A 20,270-nucleotide genomic window follows, 5' to 3' on the forward strand; every position below is an offset into this window, starting at 1 on the left:
CAGTTTTGTCTTTTTTTCACAGCCTTTAAACTCTAACTGTTTTAAAGTCACCATTGGCCTCATGTTGAAATCCCTGAGAGGTTTCTTTTGTCTCCGGCAACTGAGTTAGGAAGGACACCTGTATCTTTGTAGTGACTGGGTGTATTGTTGCACCATCTAAAGTGTATTTAATAACTTCTCCATGCTCAAAGGGATATTCAATGTCTGTTTTTTTTACCCATCTACCAATAGGTGCCCTTCTTTGCGAGGCATTGTAAAATCTCATTGGTCTTTGTGGTTGAATCTGTGATTGAAATTCACTGCTCAACTGAGGGACCTTACAGATACTGTAATTGTATGTGTGGGGTACAGAGATGAGGTAGTCATTCAAAAAATATGACAAACACTATTATTGCATAGAGAGTAAGTCCATGCAACTTATTATTTGACTTGATAAGCACATTCTTACTCCTGAACTTATTTATGTCATGTTTTGTCTTATATTGTCTTGTCATTATGCTTTCCCTTCTGTTCGTTTCCCCCTGCTGGTCTTATTAGGTTCGTTCCCTTTTTCTATCCCTCTCTCTCCCCCTCCCTCTCTCTCCTCTCTCTATCATTCCGTTCCTGCTCCCAGCTGTTCCTCATTCTCCTAACTCACTCATTTAGTCTTTTCACACCTGTCCCCTATTTTGTCCTCTGATTAGAGTCCCTATTTCTCCCCTTGTTTTCCGCTTCTGTCCTTGTCGGATCCTTATATGATGTTCGCTGTGCTGTGTCATTGTCTCGCCCTGTCGTGTCTTGTCTCCTTCAGATGCTGCGTGTGAGCAGGTGTCTAAGTCTGCTACAGTCGGTGCCTTCCCGAGGCAACCTGCAGTCAATGGTCGAGTCTCCAGTCTGTCCTCGTCACTACGAGTGGATTTAAGTTTTTTCATGTTTTGTTTTCGTCTTTTATTGTCCAGTAGTATTGCTTTTGCCTTTTATTGGAATAAAGACTCTGTTTTCGCCAAGTCGCTTTTGGGTCCTCATTCACCTGCATAACAATTTAGGCTTGCAATAACAAAAGGATGGCAAACTTATTGACTCAATACATTTCAGCTTATCATTTTTGAAAATGGGTAAACATTTGTAAAAACACAATTCCACTTTGACAGTATGGGGTATTGTGTGTAGACCAGTGACATACAAACTCAATTTAATCCATTTTAACTTCAGGCTGTAACAACAACATGTGGAAAAAGTACAAGAGCGTGAATACTTTCTGAAATCTGGAGACAGATCATGAGCTGATATTTGGTGCTTTGCAATGGTTCTGTTATAGAATATAATCACTTTGTTTTTCCAGAAGGAACCCCTTGTTGTGGCAAGTCAGATAAGATACAGATATATAGTAAACATATAAACATAAGAGCCATAATATACAAGATAAACATACATCAATTTCCATTTCAATCAAAACAATCAAATGTATTTATAAAGCCCTTCTTACATCAGCTGATGTCACAAAGTTCTGTACAGAAACCCAGCCTAAAACCCCAAACAGCAAGCAATGCAGGTGTAGAAGCACAGTCACTAGGAAAAACTCCCTAGAAAGGCCAGAACCTAGGAAGAAACCTAGAGAGGAACCATGCTATGGCCAGTCCTCTTCTGGCTGTGCTGGGTGGAGATCATAACAGAACATGGCCAAGATGTTCAAATGTTCATAGATGACAAGCAGGGTGAAATAATAATAATCACAGTGGTTGTAGTAGAAGGTGCAACAGGTCAGCACCTCAGGAGTAAATGTCAGTTGGCTTTTCATAGCCGATCATTCAGAGTATCTTTACCACTCCTGCTGTATCTAGAGAGTTGAAAACAGCAGGTCTGGGACAGGTAGCAGCATAAATACTGGAGGCTGAGAAAGGAGGGGTCGGGAGACACTGTGGCCCCATCCGACTATACCCCCGGACAGGGCCAAACAGGCAGGATATAACCCCACCCACTTTGCCAAAGCACAGCCCCACACCACTAGAGGGATATCTCCAACCACCAACTTACCATCCTGAGACAAGGCCGAGTATAGCCCACGATGATCTCCCCCATGGCACAACCCAAGGGGGGCGCCAACCCTGACAGGAAGATCACGTCAGTGACTCAACCCACTCAAGTGACGCACCCCTCCTAGGGATGGCATGGAAGAGCACAAGTAAGCCAATTACTCAGCCCCTGTAATAGGGTTTGAGGCAGAGAATCCCAGAGGAGAGAGGGGAATCATCCAGGCAGAGACAGCAAGGGCGGGTCGTTGCTCCAGTGCCTTTCCGTTCACCTTCACACTCCTGAGCCAGACTACACTCAATCATTGGACCTACTGAAGAGATGAGTCTTCAGTAAAGACTCATCTTCTCTAGGGTAGGGGGCAGCATTTTCACTTTTGGATGAAAAGCGTGCCCAGAGTAAGCTGCCTCCTACTCAGTCCCAGATGCTAATATATGCATATTATTAGTAGTATTGGATAGAAAACACTCGGAAGTTTCTAAAACTGTTTGAATGATGTCTGTGAGTATAACAGAACTCATATGGCAGGCAAAAACTTGAGAAAAAAATCGAACCAGGAAGTGGGAAATCTGAGGTTTGTAGTTTTTCAACTCTTGGCCTATCGAATACACAGTGTCTATGGGGTCATATTGCACTTCCTAAGGCTTACACTAGATGTCAAGTGTCTTTAGAACCTAGTAAGATGCTTCTACTGTGAAGTGGGGGCGAATGAGAGGGGAATGAGTCAGAGGTCTGCCAGAGAGCCACGAGCTCAGTCTCGCACGTTCACGTGATAGTTAGCTCTGTTCCATTGCAATTCTACAGACAAAGGAATTCTCCGGTTGGAACATTATTGAAGATTTATGTTAAAAATATCCTAAAGATTGATTCTATACATCGTTTTGTACATGTTTCTACGGACTGTAACATAATTTTTTGACTTTTCGTCTGCTGCTAGTGACCGCGCGTCATGAGTTTGTATTGTGTATTGAACGCGCTAACAAAAAGGAGGTATTTGGACATAAATGATGGACATTATCGAACAAAACAAACATTTATTTGGAGCTGGGTTTCCTGGGAGTGCATTCCGATGAAGATCATCAAAGGTAAGTGAATATTTATAATGCTATTTCTGACTTCTGTTGACTGCACAACGTGGCTGATATCTGTTTGGGTTGTTTTGGTCTCTGAGCGCCGTACTCAGATTATCGCATGGTGTGCTTTTTCCATAAAAGTTTTTTTGAAATCTGACACAGCTTTTGGTTTGCTTGAGTCGTAAAGCCTTTTTGAAATCGGACACTGTGGCTGGATTTACAACAAGTGTATCTTTAAAATGGTGTATAATACATGTATGTTTAAGGAATTTTAATTATGGGATTTCTGTTGTTTTGAATTTAGCGCCCTGCAGTTTCACTGGCTGTCGACGAGGTGGGACGCTAATGTCCCATGTACCCTAGAGAGATTAAAGGTTGAGACCAAGTCTGCGTCTCTCAAATGGATAGGCAGACCATTCCATAAAAATGGAGCTCTATAGGAGAAAGCCCTGCCTCCAGCTGTTTGCTTAGACATTCTAGGGACATTAAGGAGGCCTGCGTCTTGTGACCGTAGCATACATGTAGGTATGTACCACAGGACCAAATCGGAAAGATATGTAGGAGCAAGCCCATGTACTAGTTTGTAGGTTAGCAGTAAAACCTTGAAATCAGCCCTTGCCTTAACAGGAAGCCAGTGTAGAGAGGCTGGCACTGGAGTAATATGATACATTTTTTTGGTTCTAGTCAAGATTCTAGCAGCTGTGTTTAGCACTAACTGGCGTTTATTTATTACTTTATCCGGGTAGCCGGAAAGTAGAGCATTGCAGTAGTCTAACCTAGAAGTAACAAAAGCATGGATTCATTTTTCAGCATCGTTTTTGTAAAGACAGTTTCTGATTTTTACAATGTTACGTAGATGAAAAAAATCTATCCTTGAAACAGTCTTGATATGTTCGTCAAAAGAGAGATTAGGGTCCAGTGTAACGCCGAGGTCCTTCACAGTTTTATTTGAGACGACTGTACAACCGTCAAGATTAATTGTCAGATGCAACAGAAGTTCTCTTTGTTTCTTGGGACCTAGAACTAGCATCTCTGTTTTGTCCAAGTTTAAAAGTAGAACATTTTCAGCCATCCACTTCCCGTCTGAAACACAGGCTTCCAGGGAGGGCAATTTTGGGGCTTCACCATGTTTCATCGAAATGTACAGCTGTATATCGTCCGCATAGCAGTGAAAGTTAACATTATGTTTCCGAATGACATCACCAAGAGGTAAAATATATAGTGAAAACAATAGTGGTCCTAAAATGGAGCCTTGAGGAACACCGAAATGTACAGTTCATTTGTCAGAGGACAAACCATCCACAGAGACAAACTGATGTCTTTAAAAGCCGTACTGATGCCGGTACAAAACTGTTAGTGCTTCTCTTGGTTTTAAGAGTTAAAGACCTGAGTCTGCACCCTGATGGCAGTATTGTATACTGGTTGTACAGCGGATGTGCTAGATCCCAAATTATTTATTACCCCTCTTGTATGTGTGGTATTAGTAAATGTCTCAGGGGCACCTTTTGGCTTCTCCCTTTAATCTTACCACTGGTATTCCACAAGGTATTCTGACTTGCCCATGTGATGGAGCCAAACCAGGAAACTAAACTAAATGTTATGACAGACGCAATAAAACATCTGTAAAATTACTGTAAAACAGATGGATTATAACAATGATTGACATTTTGATAACACTTGCCCACAGTTGGCTCCAAAGTATAGCTTATTGTAAACTATATATATATATATATATATATATATATATATATATATATATATATATATATATTGTGCAAAGATACTTATTCTCATCCACCTGTTCAATGCTCTGGTCACCGATGTTGATTGCCTTTGGAGCTGATGTTTCCTTCCTAAAAATCTATGGCAAGGTCTTTGATCTTGGTGGCATTCAGCTCACAGAACACACCTGACAAGTCCTTGTGACAGGACTTCAGAACATGGTTACTAATGTTACCTGGGCCAGTGGCTTTGTTTTTTTTGTTTTTAAAATTATTTTACCAGGTAAGTTGACTGAGAACACATTCTCATTAACAGCAACGACCTAGGGAATAGTTACAGGGAAGAGGAGGGGGCTGAGCCAATTGTAATCTGGGGATGATTAGGTGACCTTTACTGCTATTGCTATTATTAGGTGACTGTTTACTGCTATTAATTTTAAAACCCTATCAACATCTGCTTCCTCTATTACCAAATCAGCTTCCCATTGTGCTAATGATAAGAGTTCACACAGCAGCTCATCCTTCTCAGTACTAAAGTCCAGATTATCAAACCTAGAATAGAAAGAGTTCAGGCTCTCTGCAAACTCAATGCAATGTTTTTATGATTGAAAGTGTCGTTTGGTTGGTAGTCCAGAGAGTTTTTAGGCCCTTCTATGCATCCCTCATACAGTATTTCCTTCCTGGCAATGGTTATCCATCGTTATCTGGCCTTATTGCAGGCCAACCTCCCAGTCCCACTGCTTTCTTTAAAAAAAATCTTATTATTTACATTAATATCAAGATAATGAATGTATCACATACACAATGTATCAGATGAGATATACAATCATTTGCAACATGGAAAGCAGCAACAGCACAGTTTCTTGATGGGATTGTTCTTGTCATATCTTTTGGCTTTGTTCAGTTGAACCCTGGCACCCGCGATAGGTGCCTCCGTCTTTTGTACGTTGGTCTCGATGTTGTTGAGCACCGCTCCCTGTTCCTCTGTCAGCACAGCCACATCCAGAAACAGCTCTTGAACCCCCTGGATCCTCTTCTCCAGGTCAAGCAGCTCTTTGTGTCTACTAGCGATCTGCGTCAGTGCCGACTGGGCCGTCCCATCAGCCAGGGCGTTGAAGATATTCAACTGCTGCCCGCTCTCCATCATCTCCTCAACCTCCTCAGACGTGACGTCTCTGCCCACAATCGCCATCTGTCTCTGGATCAGTTTCTTACAGTTCTCCCTGTGTCCCAGCTCTGTCTCGTTGTAGTCGAACATCACTTCCCTGAAGGTGGTGCTCAGGTTGGTGTACTGCGTCCGAGCGATCCGTACCACGTGGTCAGTGCTACCTCGCTGAACCTCCAGCTTCCTGGTCTCCCTGTTCATCCTGTGTAGCCTCTGCAACACAGCCCCTCCTCTGACCTTGATGTCTGTTGCAATGTTGTTGGCGTCCCTGATCACATCACTGGTGTCGTCCATAAATGTGTTGTTCAAGGCGTGGTAGTTCTGGTCCCGGAGCTGGGCATGGTCTTCCTGGATCTTTTGGATCTCCTGCCGAACATTTTGGGCCTCCTGGAGGATGCTGTTCAGCTCAGGGTCGTTGTCAGGCGCCACTGTTGCACGGTTCCTGCCCGAATGGGCAGACAGGTCATCTAGGTCCAGGTCCACATTGGTGAAGGCCTCATTGGTGTAACCTCCTCCTCCTCCAGGCTCATCCAACGCATCCTGAAGTTGGCCAAATCTGTCTTTCATCTGGAGAGAGAGAGAGAGAGAGAGAGAGAGAGAGAGAGAGAGAGAGAGAGAGAGAGAGAGAGAGCGAGAGAGAGCGAGAGAGAGAGAGTGAGAGAGAGAGAAAGAGAGAGAGTCAGTGCTAACCAGTGACCCAGCCACCATACCATACCATACCACCAGGCTACCCATCTCCTACCTGTGTTTTCCCTCCTGCCTTGCTGGATTCCAATGGCCCATTCAGGCTTAGGAAATCTATTTGCAGTGCCTTGCGAAAGTATTCGGCCCCCTTGAACTTTGCGACCTTTTGCCACATTTCAGGCTTCAAACATAAAGATATAAAACTGTATTTTTTTGTGAAGAATCAACAACAAGTGGGACACAATCATGAAGTGGAACGACATTTATTGGATATTTCAAACTTTTTTAACAAATCAAAAACTGAAATTTTGGGCGTGCATTATTATTCAGCCCCCTTAAGTTAATACTTTGTAGCGCCACCTTTTGCTGCGATTACAGCTGTAAGTTGCTTGGGGTATGTCTCTATCAGTTTTGCACATCGAGAGACTGACATTTTTTCCCATTCCTCCTTGCAAAACAGCTCGAGCTCAGTGAGGTTGGATGGAGAGCATTTATGAACAGCAGTTTTCAGTTCTTTCCACAGATTCTCGATTGGATTCAGGTCTGGACTTTGACTTGGCCATTCTAACACCTGGATATGTTTATTTTTGAACCATTCCATTGTAGATTTTGCATTATGTTTTGATCATTGTCTTGTTGGAAGACAAATCTCCATCCCAGTCTCAGGTCTTTTGCAGACTCCATCAGGTTTTCTTCCAGAATGGTCCTGTATTTGGCTCCAACCATCTTTCCATCAATTTTAACCATCTTCCCTGTCCCTGCTGAAGAAAAGCAGGCCCAAACCATGATGCTGCGACCACCATGTTTGACAGTGGGGATGGTGTGTTCAGGGTGATGAGCTGTGTTGCTTTTACGCCAAACATAATGTTTTGCATTGTTGCCAAAAAGTTCAATTTTGGTTTCATCTGACCAGAGCACCTTCTTCCACATGTTTGGTGTGTCTCCCAGGTGGCTTGTGGCAAACTTTAAAGGACACTTTTTATGTATATCTTTAAAGCCTGAAATGTGAAGCCTGAAATGTGGCAAAAGGTCGCAAAATTCAAGGGGGCTGAATACTTTCGCAAGGCACTGTATTTGTCACACATTAAGATTGAAGCACTTCTCAGTATTTGGTATTTCGACTTACTGTATAAGGGGCTTTCAGGTGTGGCTCCATTGCGCACACTGAATACATTTAAAACTTCTTTGGGATCAGTGTCCCTTCCACGCGACGGTTGAGCTAACGTAGGCTAATGCGATTAGCATGAGGTTGTAATTTCACCTCCTGCATATGAGGACATATTTAAGGAACTCAGTCAGGGTCTCAACTTGCTTTTGAGAGTTAGAATAGTAGAATACACAAGGGGAATTTCAAAACTTAATTAGTTGTGCATCAGCGGTCTTCCTAGTGGTATATGTCACTCACTGACAGTCACTCAATTATCCCATGTCAGTTAAAACATTTTAGATTGGTAAATTAGTCTAGTTAGTCTATCCAGTTTCTAAACTTGTGGTAATCTTGCAGTAAAAATGTTTCTGAACCCCATAGCAAAATGTGTAGAATTGCAGGAAATGAGCTGTATAACAGGTGTAAAGCAAACTCATTTGTTTACTTTTTTTTGATAAAATGTTTTTTTCTGCTAACAGATCCCTCTGTACTTATTACATTCTAGTTTTTAATCCCAGCTATTTTAGTAAATGAAGCCACAGCAACCAATGTGATAATGCCCCCCCCCCAGGCTTTTTAAACGTTACTGTGGAAATGAGGCCGAAACACCTGTCATGTTGACCAGCTTTTCAGTTGCTGAAATATGATTGGTTTCACATTCGTCCCCAGCGATCATAAAGTGAAATAGATCTAAATCAATTGTCATTTATATTTACAATTCCCTTAACTAAATGGAAAGCTTATTTACCTAGGTGTTATCAATAGATCTTATCGATGTATAAATTCCAGTGCATTGAGATGTTATTTCGAAAGGAAAAAAACGAAGTAAATGTTTTTCCACTTGGAACCGACAGGTTGCTCGAACATATTCATGGTTTCCTCGCATGTAAATGAGGTGGAATAATGAGGGAATTAAGTGAAAGCAGAGATGAAGTGCGAGAGCAGCGAGAGCAGCGAGAGGCGACACTCCCGTTTCAATATGTCAATGCGAAAATATATCGTAAGCACACCAAGTGGATATTTTTGTATGGAGGCCTATGAGAGTGTCGGATTTGGGCAACAAAAAAATGTGATTGCTAATTTTCTAAATTAGGTTTATTTGATCGAATAAAAGTTTTGTGATATTTAGGTTGTTTCGAATGTACTTATATAAGTGTACACATGTGGCAACTTTAGGAAAAACGATTTTATCTCTATGACCTTATTGTTCAAACGTATATCTGCCCTTGCATTGGCTAGAATGTTCCCACCTGATCTTGCCTCCTGCCGCCTGCCGCCTGCCTTACCACCTTTGTGACAATGATTCCCGTTGTTAGGGCGGAGACAAGACCATCTCGTCCTTATATAGAGTATCTCTGGTCAAGGTAAGAATATGGGCGTATCTGTAGACAACTTCTGCCACACCTCCATCTCTACGATCTCCACCCCAAACGATTAGGTGGCTGTCACATGTGTTTTATTATGCTTAAAGGTAGATGCACAAAGTAAACTGCATAGTGGGTCAAATTCCGCAACAACTAAGAGCGTTGATGCGCGAGGCTCAACTTATCCGTCTTTTTAGTCCTGTGGGTAGCATGCTGTAACAGAATAAAGCAAACCTGTGCACATATACTGTGTGTGACTGTGTGAATATCTGTGGTGCTGCTGCTCATGTAAAAGTAGTTTTGCTGAGTCTACCTTTAAGTTAAATGTCAGAATACGCAATACGTGTAGAGAGAAAAGTGAAAGAAAATTCATGCGGGCATAACTCGGGTCTGAATTCCCCCCCACACTGCCTATTTTCCCACATGCTCTGCCTGTGATCTTGAATCCCATGATTGGCTGGTGTTTTATCCTGTTTTGCCCTCGCCCTTTCCTGTCCTTCACCTGCTTATTTACCCACTGATATCTGAGATGTTCAACCAGTTCATCCCATTCGTTTTTTAGTTCTTAAAATCAAAATGTCATGCAACTAAACTCACCAAACAAGTTTGTTCTTAATGCAAAGATCTGGTAATAAAGATCATTTTTAAAAGCATACTTGAGCATGTCTTTTTTTACATGGAAAACCGTTTGTTTTTGATTGAATGAGAGTGACTTGGCAAATTAACCCAATCGTTTACCAAAATCTTTGACAATTTTTTTTGCTCTTACCCAATATGAGCATGAGAAGTACCTTAAACAAGACACAAGATTAGCTATTTGTCAAAGATTATTATCACATGCCTTTACACACAGTAGTCTAATATGTAGAGAGTGGAAGGAAAGAGATCACATGTAATCATTGAATAAAAGCAACGATTGCGCTCATTTAACTCAAGGACACAATAGTCATAATATTCCAAATCTACATATTTCAATCAGAATGAGATTAGTTTGGTTACCCTTCAAATATGATGAATGTTGGTCGTCCAAATATGTTACATTTATTCTTCTCTTTTACTCTAAAGTGACCTCAAGAACACAGAAAACACAGGTGGTGACTAAATATGTCCAATGATGAAAGTGGATGGAACAGGTGAGTTATTCTGAACGGTAAAAGCCACTGTCGCTTATTGGCCAAGGTTAAGTTCTTACAACATTCCAGTCACGTCACAGTCTAATGTCACATGGGCCTATGGAATGTCTGGAAGCTATTGTTTTTCAAAACAACATATCTATTACAGGACGTGTAGTGCCCTTTTGAAACCAGTCTGCCCGTATCACCCTGATTTCAACTGGATCTCAATAAACATAGGACTTGTGTCCAAAACTGTGCTTTATAGACCTATTCCAGAAGGCCTCAAGTCAATAGCACTTTACCTGACCTTGAAAACAAATACGTCTTCCCGTAATACCACGATTGTACATGGCAGTTAAAAAAAATACTATTTTCATTAAAACACATACAAATGCTTTGTTATGGGGTTGTGGCAGGTAGACTGCATAGGGATGATTACCCAAACAACTATGGCAAATCATGTAGCCTACACTAGGCCAAATATGCACAAGATAACACCTACAAAGTTCACGTCACTGTACACTGACAATGCACACCAAAATAATGTGAGAAATAAGAAGGAAGTATTCTAGATATTTAATCTACCAAGTGGGTGTAGTCGTCAGAGGAAGTGAAACGCTAATGTGAGACAAGATCACCAGTGTTAGTCAGGGCTACATCCCATCCTCCTCTTTACTAAAACCACGGTCATACTGTATACATGCTGAACTGCTGGATTATTTCTCATACCTACAAATAAAATGTTATGTTACTCAATATGATAAATCGTGTTGAGGTTCAACCAATGATATATATATATATATATATATATATATATATATATATACATAGTGCCGTGAAAAAGTATTTGCCCCCTTTCATATTTTCCATACTTTTGCATATTTTTAATACAGAATGTTATCTGATCTTCAACCAAAACCTAATATTAGATAAAGGGAACCCGAGTGAACAAATAACACAATAATTACATACTTATTTCATTTATTTCATAAACAAAGTTATGCAACACCCAATGCCCCTGTGTGAAAAAGTAATTGCCCCTTACACTCAATAACTGGTTGTGCCACCTTTAGCTGCAAGGACTCCAACCAAACACTTCCTGTAGTTGTTGATCAGTTTCTCACATCGCTGTGGAGGAATTTTGGCCAACTCTTCAATGCAGAACTGCTGTAACTCAGCAACATTTGTGGGTTTTCAAGCATGAACTGCTCGTTTCAAGTCCTGCCACATCTCAATTGGGATGAGGTCTGGACTTTGAATAGGCCATTCCAAAACTTCAAAAGTGTTTTTGGCCATTTTTATGTAGACTTGTGTGTTTTGGATAATTGTGTTGCTGCATGACCCAGCTGCGCTTCAGCTTTAGCTCACAGATGGATGGCCTGACATTCTCCTGTAGAAGAATCTGATACAGAGCAGAATTCATGGCTCCTTCAATTAAGGCAAGTCATCCAGGTCCTGAGACAGCAAAGTATCCCCAAAGACCGTTGGAATGACGTTCTTACTGTGGAATGTCGTCCAAAAAGTTACACTTTTGAATCATCTGTCCATAGAACATTCTTCCAAGAGTCTTGATGATCATCCAGGTGCTTTTTGGCAAACTTCAGTCAACTTTTTGACTGAGCTACAACAGAGCAAAATTAGATCATCTGAAATAACTACGTAAAATAATAAAGTGAGAGAGTTGTGTGGAGCTTTCCTCTCTTTCCCTCCTCGAATAACTGCAGAACCGTCTTTGGCTCTCCAGAGGGTGATGCAGGCTGCCCAACGCATTACCAGGGGCAAACTACCCGTCCTCCAGGACACCTACAGCACCCGATGTCACAGGAAGGCCAAAAACATCATCAAGGACATCAACCACTCGAGCCACTGCCTGTTCACCCCGCTATCATCCAGAAGGCGAGGTCACCACAGGTGCATCAAAGCTGGGACCGAGAGACTGAAAAATAGCTTCTATCTCAAGGCCATCAGACTGCTAAACAGCCATCACTAGCACATTAGAGGCTGCTGCCTATAGGCATAGACGAGAAATCCCTGGCCACTTTAAGGAATGGAACACTAGTCACTTAATAATGTTTGCATATCTGGCATTACTCATCTAATATGTGTATATACCGTATTCTATACTATTCTACGGTATCTTAGCCACTTAATGTTTACATCTGGCATTACTCATCTCATGTGTATATACTGTTTTCTATACAATTCTACGGTATCTCATTCCCTTAATAATGCTTACATATCTTGCATTACTCATCTCATATGTATATACTGTTTTTCTATACTATTCTACTGTATCTTAGTCTGTTCTGCTCTTGCTATCGCTCGTCCATATGTATATAGTCTTAATCCATTCCTACTTAGATTTGTGTGTATTGGGTATATGCTGTGTAATTTGTTAGATATTACTGCACTGTCAGAGCTAGAAGCACAAGCATTTCGCTACACCTGCAATAACATCTGCTAATCACGTGTATGTGACCAATAAAATCTTATTTGAACTTTATGTGGAATTCCTGGTCTACGGCAGCGTTTGGAACTGTCGATCAATGTTAAACTTGGGACTTAAGCTTAATATTGTTGTCATGTATCGCCCACCTGGTGCCCTTAGAGACTTCCTAAATGAAGTGGTGGTTGCCTTTGATTCATTTCTTTCAAACTCTTTCTTTCACCTCCTCACCTCTTTTGACCTCACCCTTTCCCAGTCCCCTCCCACTTTCACAGTCCCCTCCCACTCACAAGGCATACACTTGGCATCATCTTTGCTAGAGGCTGTTCGCCTACTAATCTCACAACAACCCCCTTCCAGGTCTCTGATCACTACTTTGTTTCCTTTTCTGTATCCCTTTTCTCCAACCCTAGCCACTCTGCCCCTACCCAGATGGTCATGCGCTGTCACAATCTTCACTCTCTCTCTCTCCTCTTCTATCCTATCATCTCTCCCTTCTGCTAAATCCTTCTCCCTCCTCTCTCCTGGTTCTGCCTCTTCAACCCAACTATCTTCCATTTCCGCATCCTATGAGTCGCACTGTCCCCTTTCCTCCCGGTTAACTCGGCCCTCCCCTTTTGCTCCGGGGCTAAGTGACTCATTGCAAGCTTACAGAACAGGGCTGCGAAAATAGAGGAAAACTAACCCTCCAGAGGACCTATCATAATTTCACTCCCTACTCTCCACCTTCTCATCCTTTTCATCCGCAGCTAAAGCCACATTCCATCACAATAGATTTCAAGCTTTTCCCTCTACCCCTAGGAAACTCTTTTCCACCTTCTCCGCCCTCCTTAATCTTCCACCCCCTCCCACTTCATCCTCCCTCTCTGCGAACGACTTTGTCAACCACTTTGAAAAGAAGGTTGACGACATCCGCTCCTCATTCACTCAGCCTATTTAGTCCACTGGTCCCACTCACACAGAACTACCCTACGCCTTGACCTCTTTCTCATTTCTCTTACCATGTTGAAATCCTGCGACTAGTGAGGTCCGGACAACCGACAACCTGCCTGCTCTACCCAATCCCCTCCTCCAGACCATCTTTGGAGACCTTCTCCCATTCCTCATCAACTCATCCCTGACCACTGGCTGTGTCCCCTACACTACAAAATGTACCAAGTTGCTCCCCTCCTCAAGAAACCAACACTCAACCCCTCTGACATCAAAAACTACAGACCGTTATCCCTTCTTTATTTTCTTTACAAAACACTTGAGGGTGCTGTCTCTGATCAGCTCTCTCACTATCTTTCTCAGAATTAACTTCTTGACCCTAACCCTTCTTGACCCTAAACCTTCTTGACCCTTCTTGACCCTAGTCAGGTTTCAATATGGGTCACTCAACCGAGACCGAGTCTCTCTCCTCTGTTCTCATCCTCCTAGATCTATCCGCTGCCTTCGATACTGTGAACCATCAGATCCTCCTCTCCACCCTCTCAGGGCTGGGCATCTCAGGCTCTTGGATTGCATCCTACCTGCCAGGCCGCTCCTACTAGGTGATGTGGAGAGGATACTGGTGTCCCGCAGCGATCTGTCCTAGACCCTTTTCTCTCTATACACCAAGTCACTCGGCTCCGTCATATCCTCACATGGTATCTCCCATCATTGCTATGCGGCTGACACAACTACTTTTTTCCTTCCCCCATTCGGACACCCAGGTGGCAACGCACATCTTTGAGTGACTGGCAGATATATCAGCTTGGATGCCCGCTCCATCATGGTTGACAACTCCACCCATAGTGCAAGCAACCTTGGCATGACTTTAGACAACACCCTGTTGTTCTTTGCAAACATCAAAGTGGTGACTCGTTCCTGCAGGTTCATGATCTACAACATCCGAAGAGTACGATCCTAACTCACACAGGTAGCGGCGCAGGTCCTAATCCAGGCACATGTCATCTCCCCGTCTGGACTTCTGTAACTCGCTGTTGGCTGGGCTACCCGCTTGTGCCATTAAACCCCTGCAACTTATCCAGAATGCTGCAACCCGCCTGGTGTTCAACTGTCCCAAGTTCTCCCATGTCACCCCGCCCCTCCACACACTGCACTAGCTACCAGTCGAAGCTCGCATCCACTACAAGAAGATGGTACTTGCCTACGGAGCAGCAAGAAGAACTGCCCCTCCCTACCTTCAGGTTCTGTACAAACCCTACACCCCAACTGAGTACTCCGCTCTACCACCTCTGGTCTCTTGGCCCTCCCACCCATTTGGGAGGGCAGCTACCGCTCTGCCCTGTCCTAGCTCTTCTCTGTCCTGGCACCCCAATGGTGGAACCAGCTTCCCCCTGAAGCTAGAACAGCAGAGTCTCTGTCCACCTTCCAAAAACATCTGAAACTCTACCTCCTATTAAATAATCCCACAACACCTCCCCTTGCAGCCCCTTATCAACCCCCCCACCTTTCATGATCTAACATTTGCACTTGACTCTTTCCTTTGCTTAAGTTCTCATGTACCGGATAAAAATAGAATGTTTAATGTGTCACAAAAACTGTTCTTGGCTGATTTCTTTTGATTTTCCCACAATGTCAAGCAAAGAGGCACTGAGTTTGAAGGTAGGCCTTGAAATACATCCACTGGTACCCCTCCAATTGACACAAATTATGTCAATTAGCCTATAAGAAGCTTCTGAAGCCATGACATAATTTTCTGGAATTTTCCAAGCTATTTAAAGGCAGAGTCAACTTAGTGAACCTCTGACCAGATGGAAAAGTGATACAGTGAAATAATCTGTCCAACAATTGTTGAAAAAGCATTACATAGCAAATGTGCCTTCCCTTGTCTTGACACATGTGCTCAAGGTAACAGCTTGCAGATAGAGCGCGGGTAGGCTAGTCTACATGATGAGATCATGGATAAGAGCAAAATGTATTTATTTGTCAAAAGAGCTGTCAAGCATCGATCATCACGTCACCAGTATAAGACCGTCAACATTTATTGGAAAGGAGCATGAAGCTCATACCATGCATTTTCACCACCCTGTGAAGTTCATAACATATTTTGTCTGTAGCCTAACTTAAACTGCATGGTTTCCGGTGTCATACAGGGAGGACCACACAGCATGTCATTGTGTGACTCCAAGTTTACTTTTGATATAATGGTTTTTACATAAATATTTGTGCGCATAAAGGTGTTCCCATCTCCATTTCTCGCCAAATACATTTTAGACATAAACATTGAACAAACAAATTATTTGTCAGCATTGATAAAATTGTACCGAAACTTCCTGTTTCTATCACAGTTGTCATAATGTTTTTATATGGTTCGACTTTACTTAAAAAGTACATAAAAACTGAGGATGGAAAGTCCAGTGGAGGCTGATGGGAGGAGTTATAGCAGAACGGGCTCATTGTATTGGCTGGAATGGAATAAATGGAACACAGTTTCCCTATGTTTGATGTGTTTGATATTGTTCCATTGATTCCACTCCAGTCATTACAATGAGCCCATTCTCCTATAGCTCCTCCTACCAGCCTCCTATTGATGGAAACGTGGTTTATGATTGTGATATGTGGTTGTCCCACCAACTATCTTAAGATGAATGCACTAACCGTAAGTCGCTCTGGACAGGAGCGTCTGCTTAAATGACTCAAATGTAAATGTACATTCATTCAAAACACAGAGATAGTTGTTGTGGATACTGTAAGCTGTTCAACACCCCAAATGGGTCCGTAAACTCAGGCCGGTATTCAATCTGATTGCACTTTGTTGACAATGCACCTTTTAAAGGCAATGTTCCCGCGTTTACGGAAACTGAATCTGAAATACAGGCTGTCCAGCTTGCTTGCTTTCTGATGGGAGGGGTGGAAATCTGAGGTTTGTCCTTAAACACATGATCCGAAGTCATAATTTCAGGCAGTGCTGGTAGGGATATTAAAGACCAACCAAAACCTGATTTTAGCGTAATGCGGTTGGTTATGGCATTCATTTTGACAGCGGAAACTCAAGCATATGCACCTGTGATTCACACAGCCCAAATGGCATGGAACAAGATGTGCTTTTGGTGCGTGTATACTTGGTGCCTGTTTTTTTCTCCATTTCATTTTATTTGATTAAAAACCAAGCATTGACTTCCTACCTCTCAATGAAAGCTGTTTTCTTCTTGTCCTGCCCAATGTAATCAAGTAGGCTACATGTGTCCATGCCCATCATGAAACAAGAGATGAGAACCTCGACAAATACCGGTGAACTTCATATTTAAATGTAATTTCCTATCCTTACCCTAGGCCTACTTTAATGAAGGTGTCACGTTCTTTCAAAATCGAACCCAGAAGCAGACCAGGACAAGGAGAGTAGGAAGAAGGTGAGTATTTTTTTTTACAAGTGAATGTGAATGGGTAGATATATCCAGGTGGCGTAGCGGGCAGCGGTGGTGAGTTGATGGGAGTAAATAGGTGGATCCAATGGGGTAGCGGAATCCTCCTCCGACCAGGCGGGAATGGGGTAAATGATCCGGGTGAGTAACTGAAGACAGAACAAACGGAGGTAAGTTTAAGGCAAGCAATACGTACAAAACAACAAAACAAATTCTATCCAACTTTACATTTACATTTACATTTAAGTCATTTAGCAGACGCTCTTATCCAGAGCGACTTACAAATTGGTGCATTCACCTTATGACATCCAGTGGGACAGTCACTTAACAATAGTGCATCTAAAACTTAGGGGGGTGGGGTGAGAGGGATTACTTAACCTATCCTAGGTATTCCTTAAAGAGGTGGGGTTTCAGGTGTCTCCGGAAGGTGGTGATTGACTTGAGGCTGATACTATGGCACAACATACTGTTCATGGCTAACGATCCGGCAGGGAATGGATGTCAGGTCCGGGCTTATGAAGAGGAGAGATGATGATCAGGACCAATGTGTCAGAGGAAACAAAGTGTAAATTAATAACTTCTCCATGCTCAAAGGGATATTCAATGTCTGCTTTTTTACCCAGCTACCAATAGGTGCCCTTTGGAAAACTTCCCTGGTCCTTGTGGTTGAATCTGTGTTTGAAATTCCCTGCTCGACTGAGGGACCTTACAGATAATTGTATGAGTCCATGCAACTTAGTGAGTCCATGCAACTTAGTGAGTCCATGCAACTTAGTGAGTCCATGCAACTTATGTGACTTGTTAAGCACATTTTTACTCCTGAACTTATTTAGGCTTGCCATAACAAAGAGGTTGAATACTTTTTGACTCAAGACATTTCAGCTTTCACTTTTAATTAATTTGTAAATATTTCTAAAAACATAATTCCACTTTGACATTATGGGGTATTGTGTGTAGGCCAGTGACAGTAACACAAAATCTCAATTTAACCCATTTTAAATTCAGGCTGTAACACAGCAAAATGTGGAAAAAGTAAAGAGTGTGAATAGTTTCTGAAGGCACCTTACATTTATTTAGCAACGCTCGCACACGCAACATGGCCGGTGAGGTTTTCACGTAAATCAATTAAAACTTTATTTAAAGTGCATTTAAAGTTTGATTTGATTTAGTCAAATTCTTTAACTTGAATCCAAAATATCAATTATTAATTGTAATTAAAGCCAGACAGTGGCACAAGATGGAACTATTGAAGCATAAGCATCTCCTCCAAATGTTGCGTTTGTAACAGTATAGCTTCCGTCCCTCTCTTTGCCCCTACCTGGGCTCAAACCAGGGACCCTCTGCACACATAGACAATAGTCACCCTTGAAGCATCGTTACACATCGCTCCACAAAAGCCACGGCCCTTGCAGAGCAAGGGGAACAACTACTTCAAGGTCTCAGAGCGAGTGACGTCACCGATTGAAACGCTATTAGCGAGCACCCTGCTAACTAGCTAGCCATTTCACACTGGTTGACAGTCTAAGCCCAAGCCCTGTCTAAGTTGGGGTAGAGGGTTCTACTAAGCTATATGGAATTGTTTTAAGGTTATACGAAGGATAATTCTGCTATTTGATTTTGAATTATTTATATTTTGCCTTACTGCTATTAGCCCATACAAACATATTGAATAACAGAGTCACTACATGGAACAACAGATAAAAACCCCTAAAAAATCTAAAGGAAGTTTGTTCTGGAGTGTCTGTCATACTGTATATCTGAGAGATATAAGAAAGATCAGGAATTTATTGTGTATATTATGTATTTAACCCCTTATTTTTGGCAATGAACAGTCTCCGTATATACTTCCATTAATTTTTTCAACTGGTACCAGGGGACCTTCAGACAAGTCTTATGAGGCCTGTGGACATGTTAATTAGAGTCTCACTTTTCCACAGAGGGGTCATATTAGTGTGTAGCCCAAACCGTTCGGCCAATAGAGACAGAAGTTGGCACTGACTTCAGACTAGTTCCAAGACGCTTGTGGGGGGACCTTCAGACAAGTCTGGTGAGGCCTGTGTACGTGTTCGTGAGAGTTTCACCTTTCCATATGGGTTAAAACAGTTTGTACAGTCATGGACAAAAGTTTTGAGAATGACACAAATATTAATTTGCACCAAGTTTGCTGCTTCAGTGTCTTTAGATATTTTTTGTCAGATGTTACTATGGAATACTGAAGTATAATTACAAGCATTTCATAAGTGTCAAAGGCTTTTATTGACAATTACATGAAGTTGATGAAAAGAGTCAATATTTGCAGTGTTGACCCTTCTTTTTCAAGATCTCTGCAATCCGCCCTGGCATGCTGTCAATTAACTTCTGGGCCACATCCTGACTGATGGCAGCCCATTCTTGCATAATCAATGCTTGGAGTTTGTCAGAATTTGTGGGTTTTTGCTTGTCCACCCACCGCTTTGAGGATTGACCACAAGTTCTCAATGGGATTAAGGTCTGGGGAGTTTCCTGGCCATGTACCCAAAATATCGATGTTTTGTTCCCCGAGCCACTTAGTTATCACTTTTGCCTTATGGCAAGTTGCTCCATCATGCTGGAAAAGGCATTGTACGTCACCAAACTGTTCCTGGATGGTTGGGAGACGTTGCTCTCGGAGGATATGTTGGTGCCATTCTTTATTCATGGCTGTTTTCTTAGGCAAAATTGTGAGTGAGCCCACTCCCTTGGCTGAGAAGCAACCCCACACATGAATGGTCTCAGGATGCTTTACTGTTGGCATGACACAGGACTGATGGTAGTGCTCATCTGGTCTTCTCCGGACAAGCTTTTTTCCGAATGCCCCAAACAATCAGAAAGGGGATTCATCAGAGAAAATGACCTCACCCAGTCCTCAGCAGTCCAATCCCTGTACCTTTTGCAGAATATCAGTCTGTCCCTGATGTTTTTCCTGGAGAGAAGTGGCTTCTTTGCTGCCCTTCTTGAATACCAGGCCATCCTCCAAAAGTCTTTGCCTCACTGTGCGCGCAGATGCACTCACACCTGCCTGCTGCCATTCCTGAGCAAGCTCTGTACTGGGGGTGCCCTGATCCCACAGCTGAATCAACTTTAGGAGATGGTCCTGGCACTTGCTGGACTTTCTTGGGTGCCGTGAAGCTTTCTTCACAACAATTAAACCTCTCTCCTTGAAGTTCTTGATGATCCG

General features: G+C 42.4%; 1 protein-coding gene across 1 annotated transcript; it reads right to left on the reverse strand.

The window, feature by feature from the left end:
* Positions 1-4,863: 4,863 nt before the first annotated feature.
* LOC124002238 (syntaxin-11-like) lies at positions 4,864-10,271 on the reverse strand. Its single transcript, XM_046309604.1, has 2 exons — positions 10,164-10,271; positions 4,864-6,536 (listed from the first exon to the last, which is right to left on the reverse strand). The coding sequence occupies exon 2, from the start codon at positions 6,534-6,536 to the stop codon at positions 5,631-5,633; it is 906 nt and encodes a 301-aa protein (XP_046165560.1). The 5' UTR covers positions 10,164-10,271; the 3' UTR covers positions 4,864-5,630.
* Between the last annotated feature and the right edge of the window lie 9,999 nt (positions 10,272-20,270).

The sequence above is a fragment of the Oncorhynchus gorbuscha genome, linkage group LG17 (genome assembly GCF_021184085.1).
Source record: "Oncorhynchus gorbuscha isolate QuinsamMale2020 ecotype Even-year linkage group LG17, OgorEven_v1.0, whole genome shotgun sequence".
In the NCBI taxonomy this organism is placed as follows: Eukaryota; Metazoa; Chordata; class Actinopteri; order Salmoniformes; family Salmonidae; genus Oncorhynchus; species Oncorhynchus gorbuscha.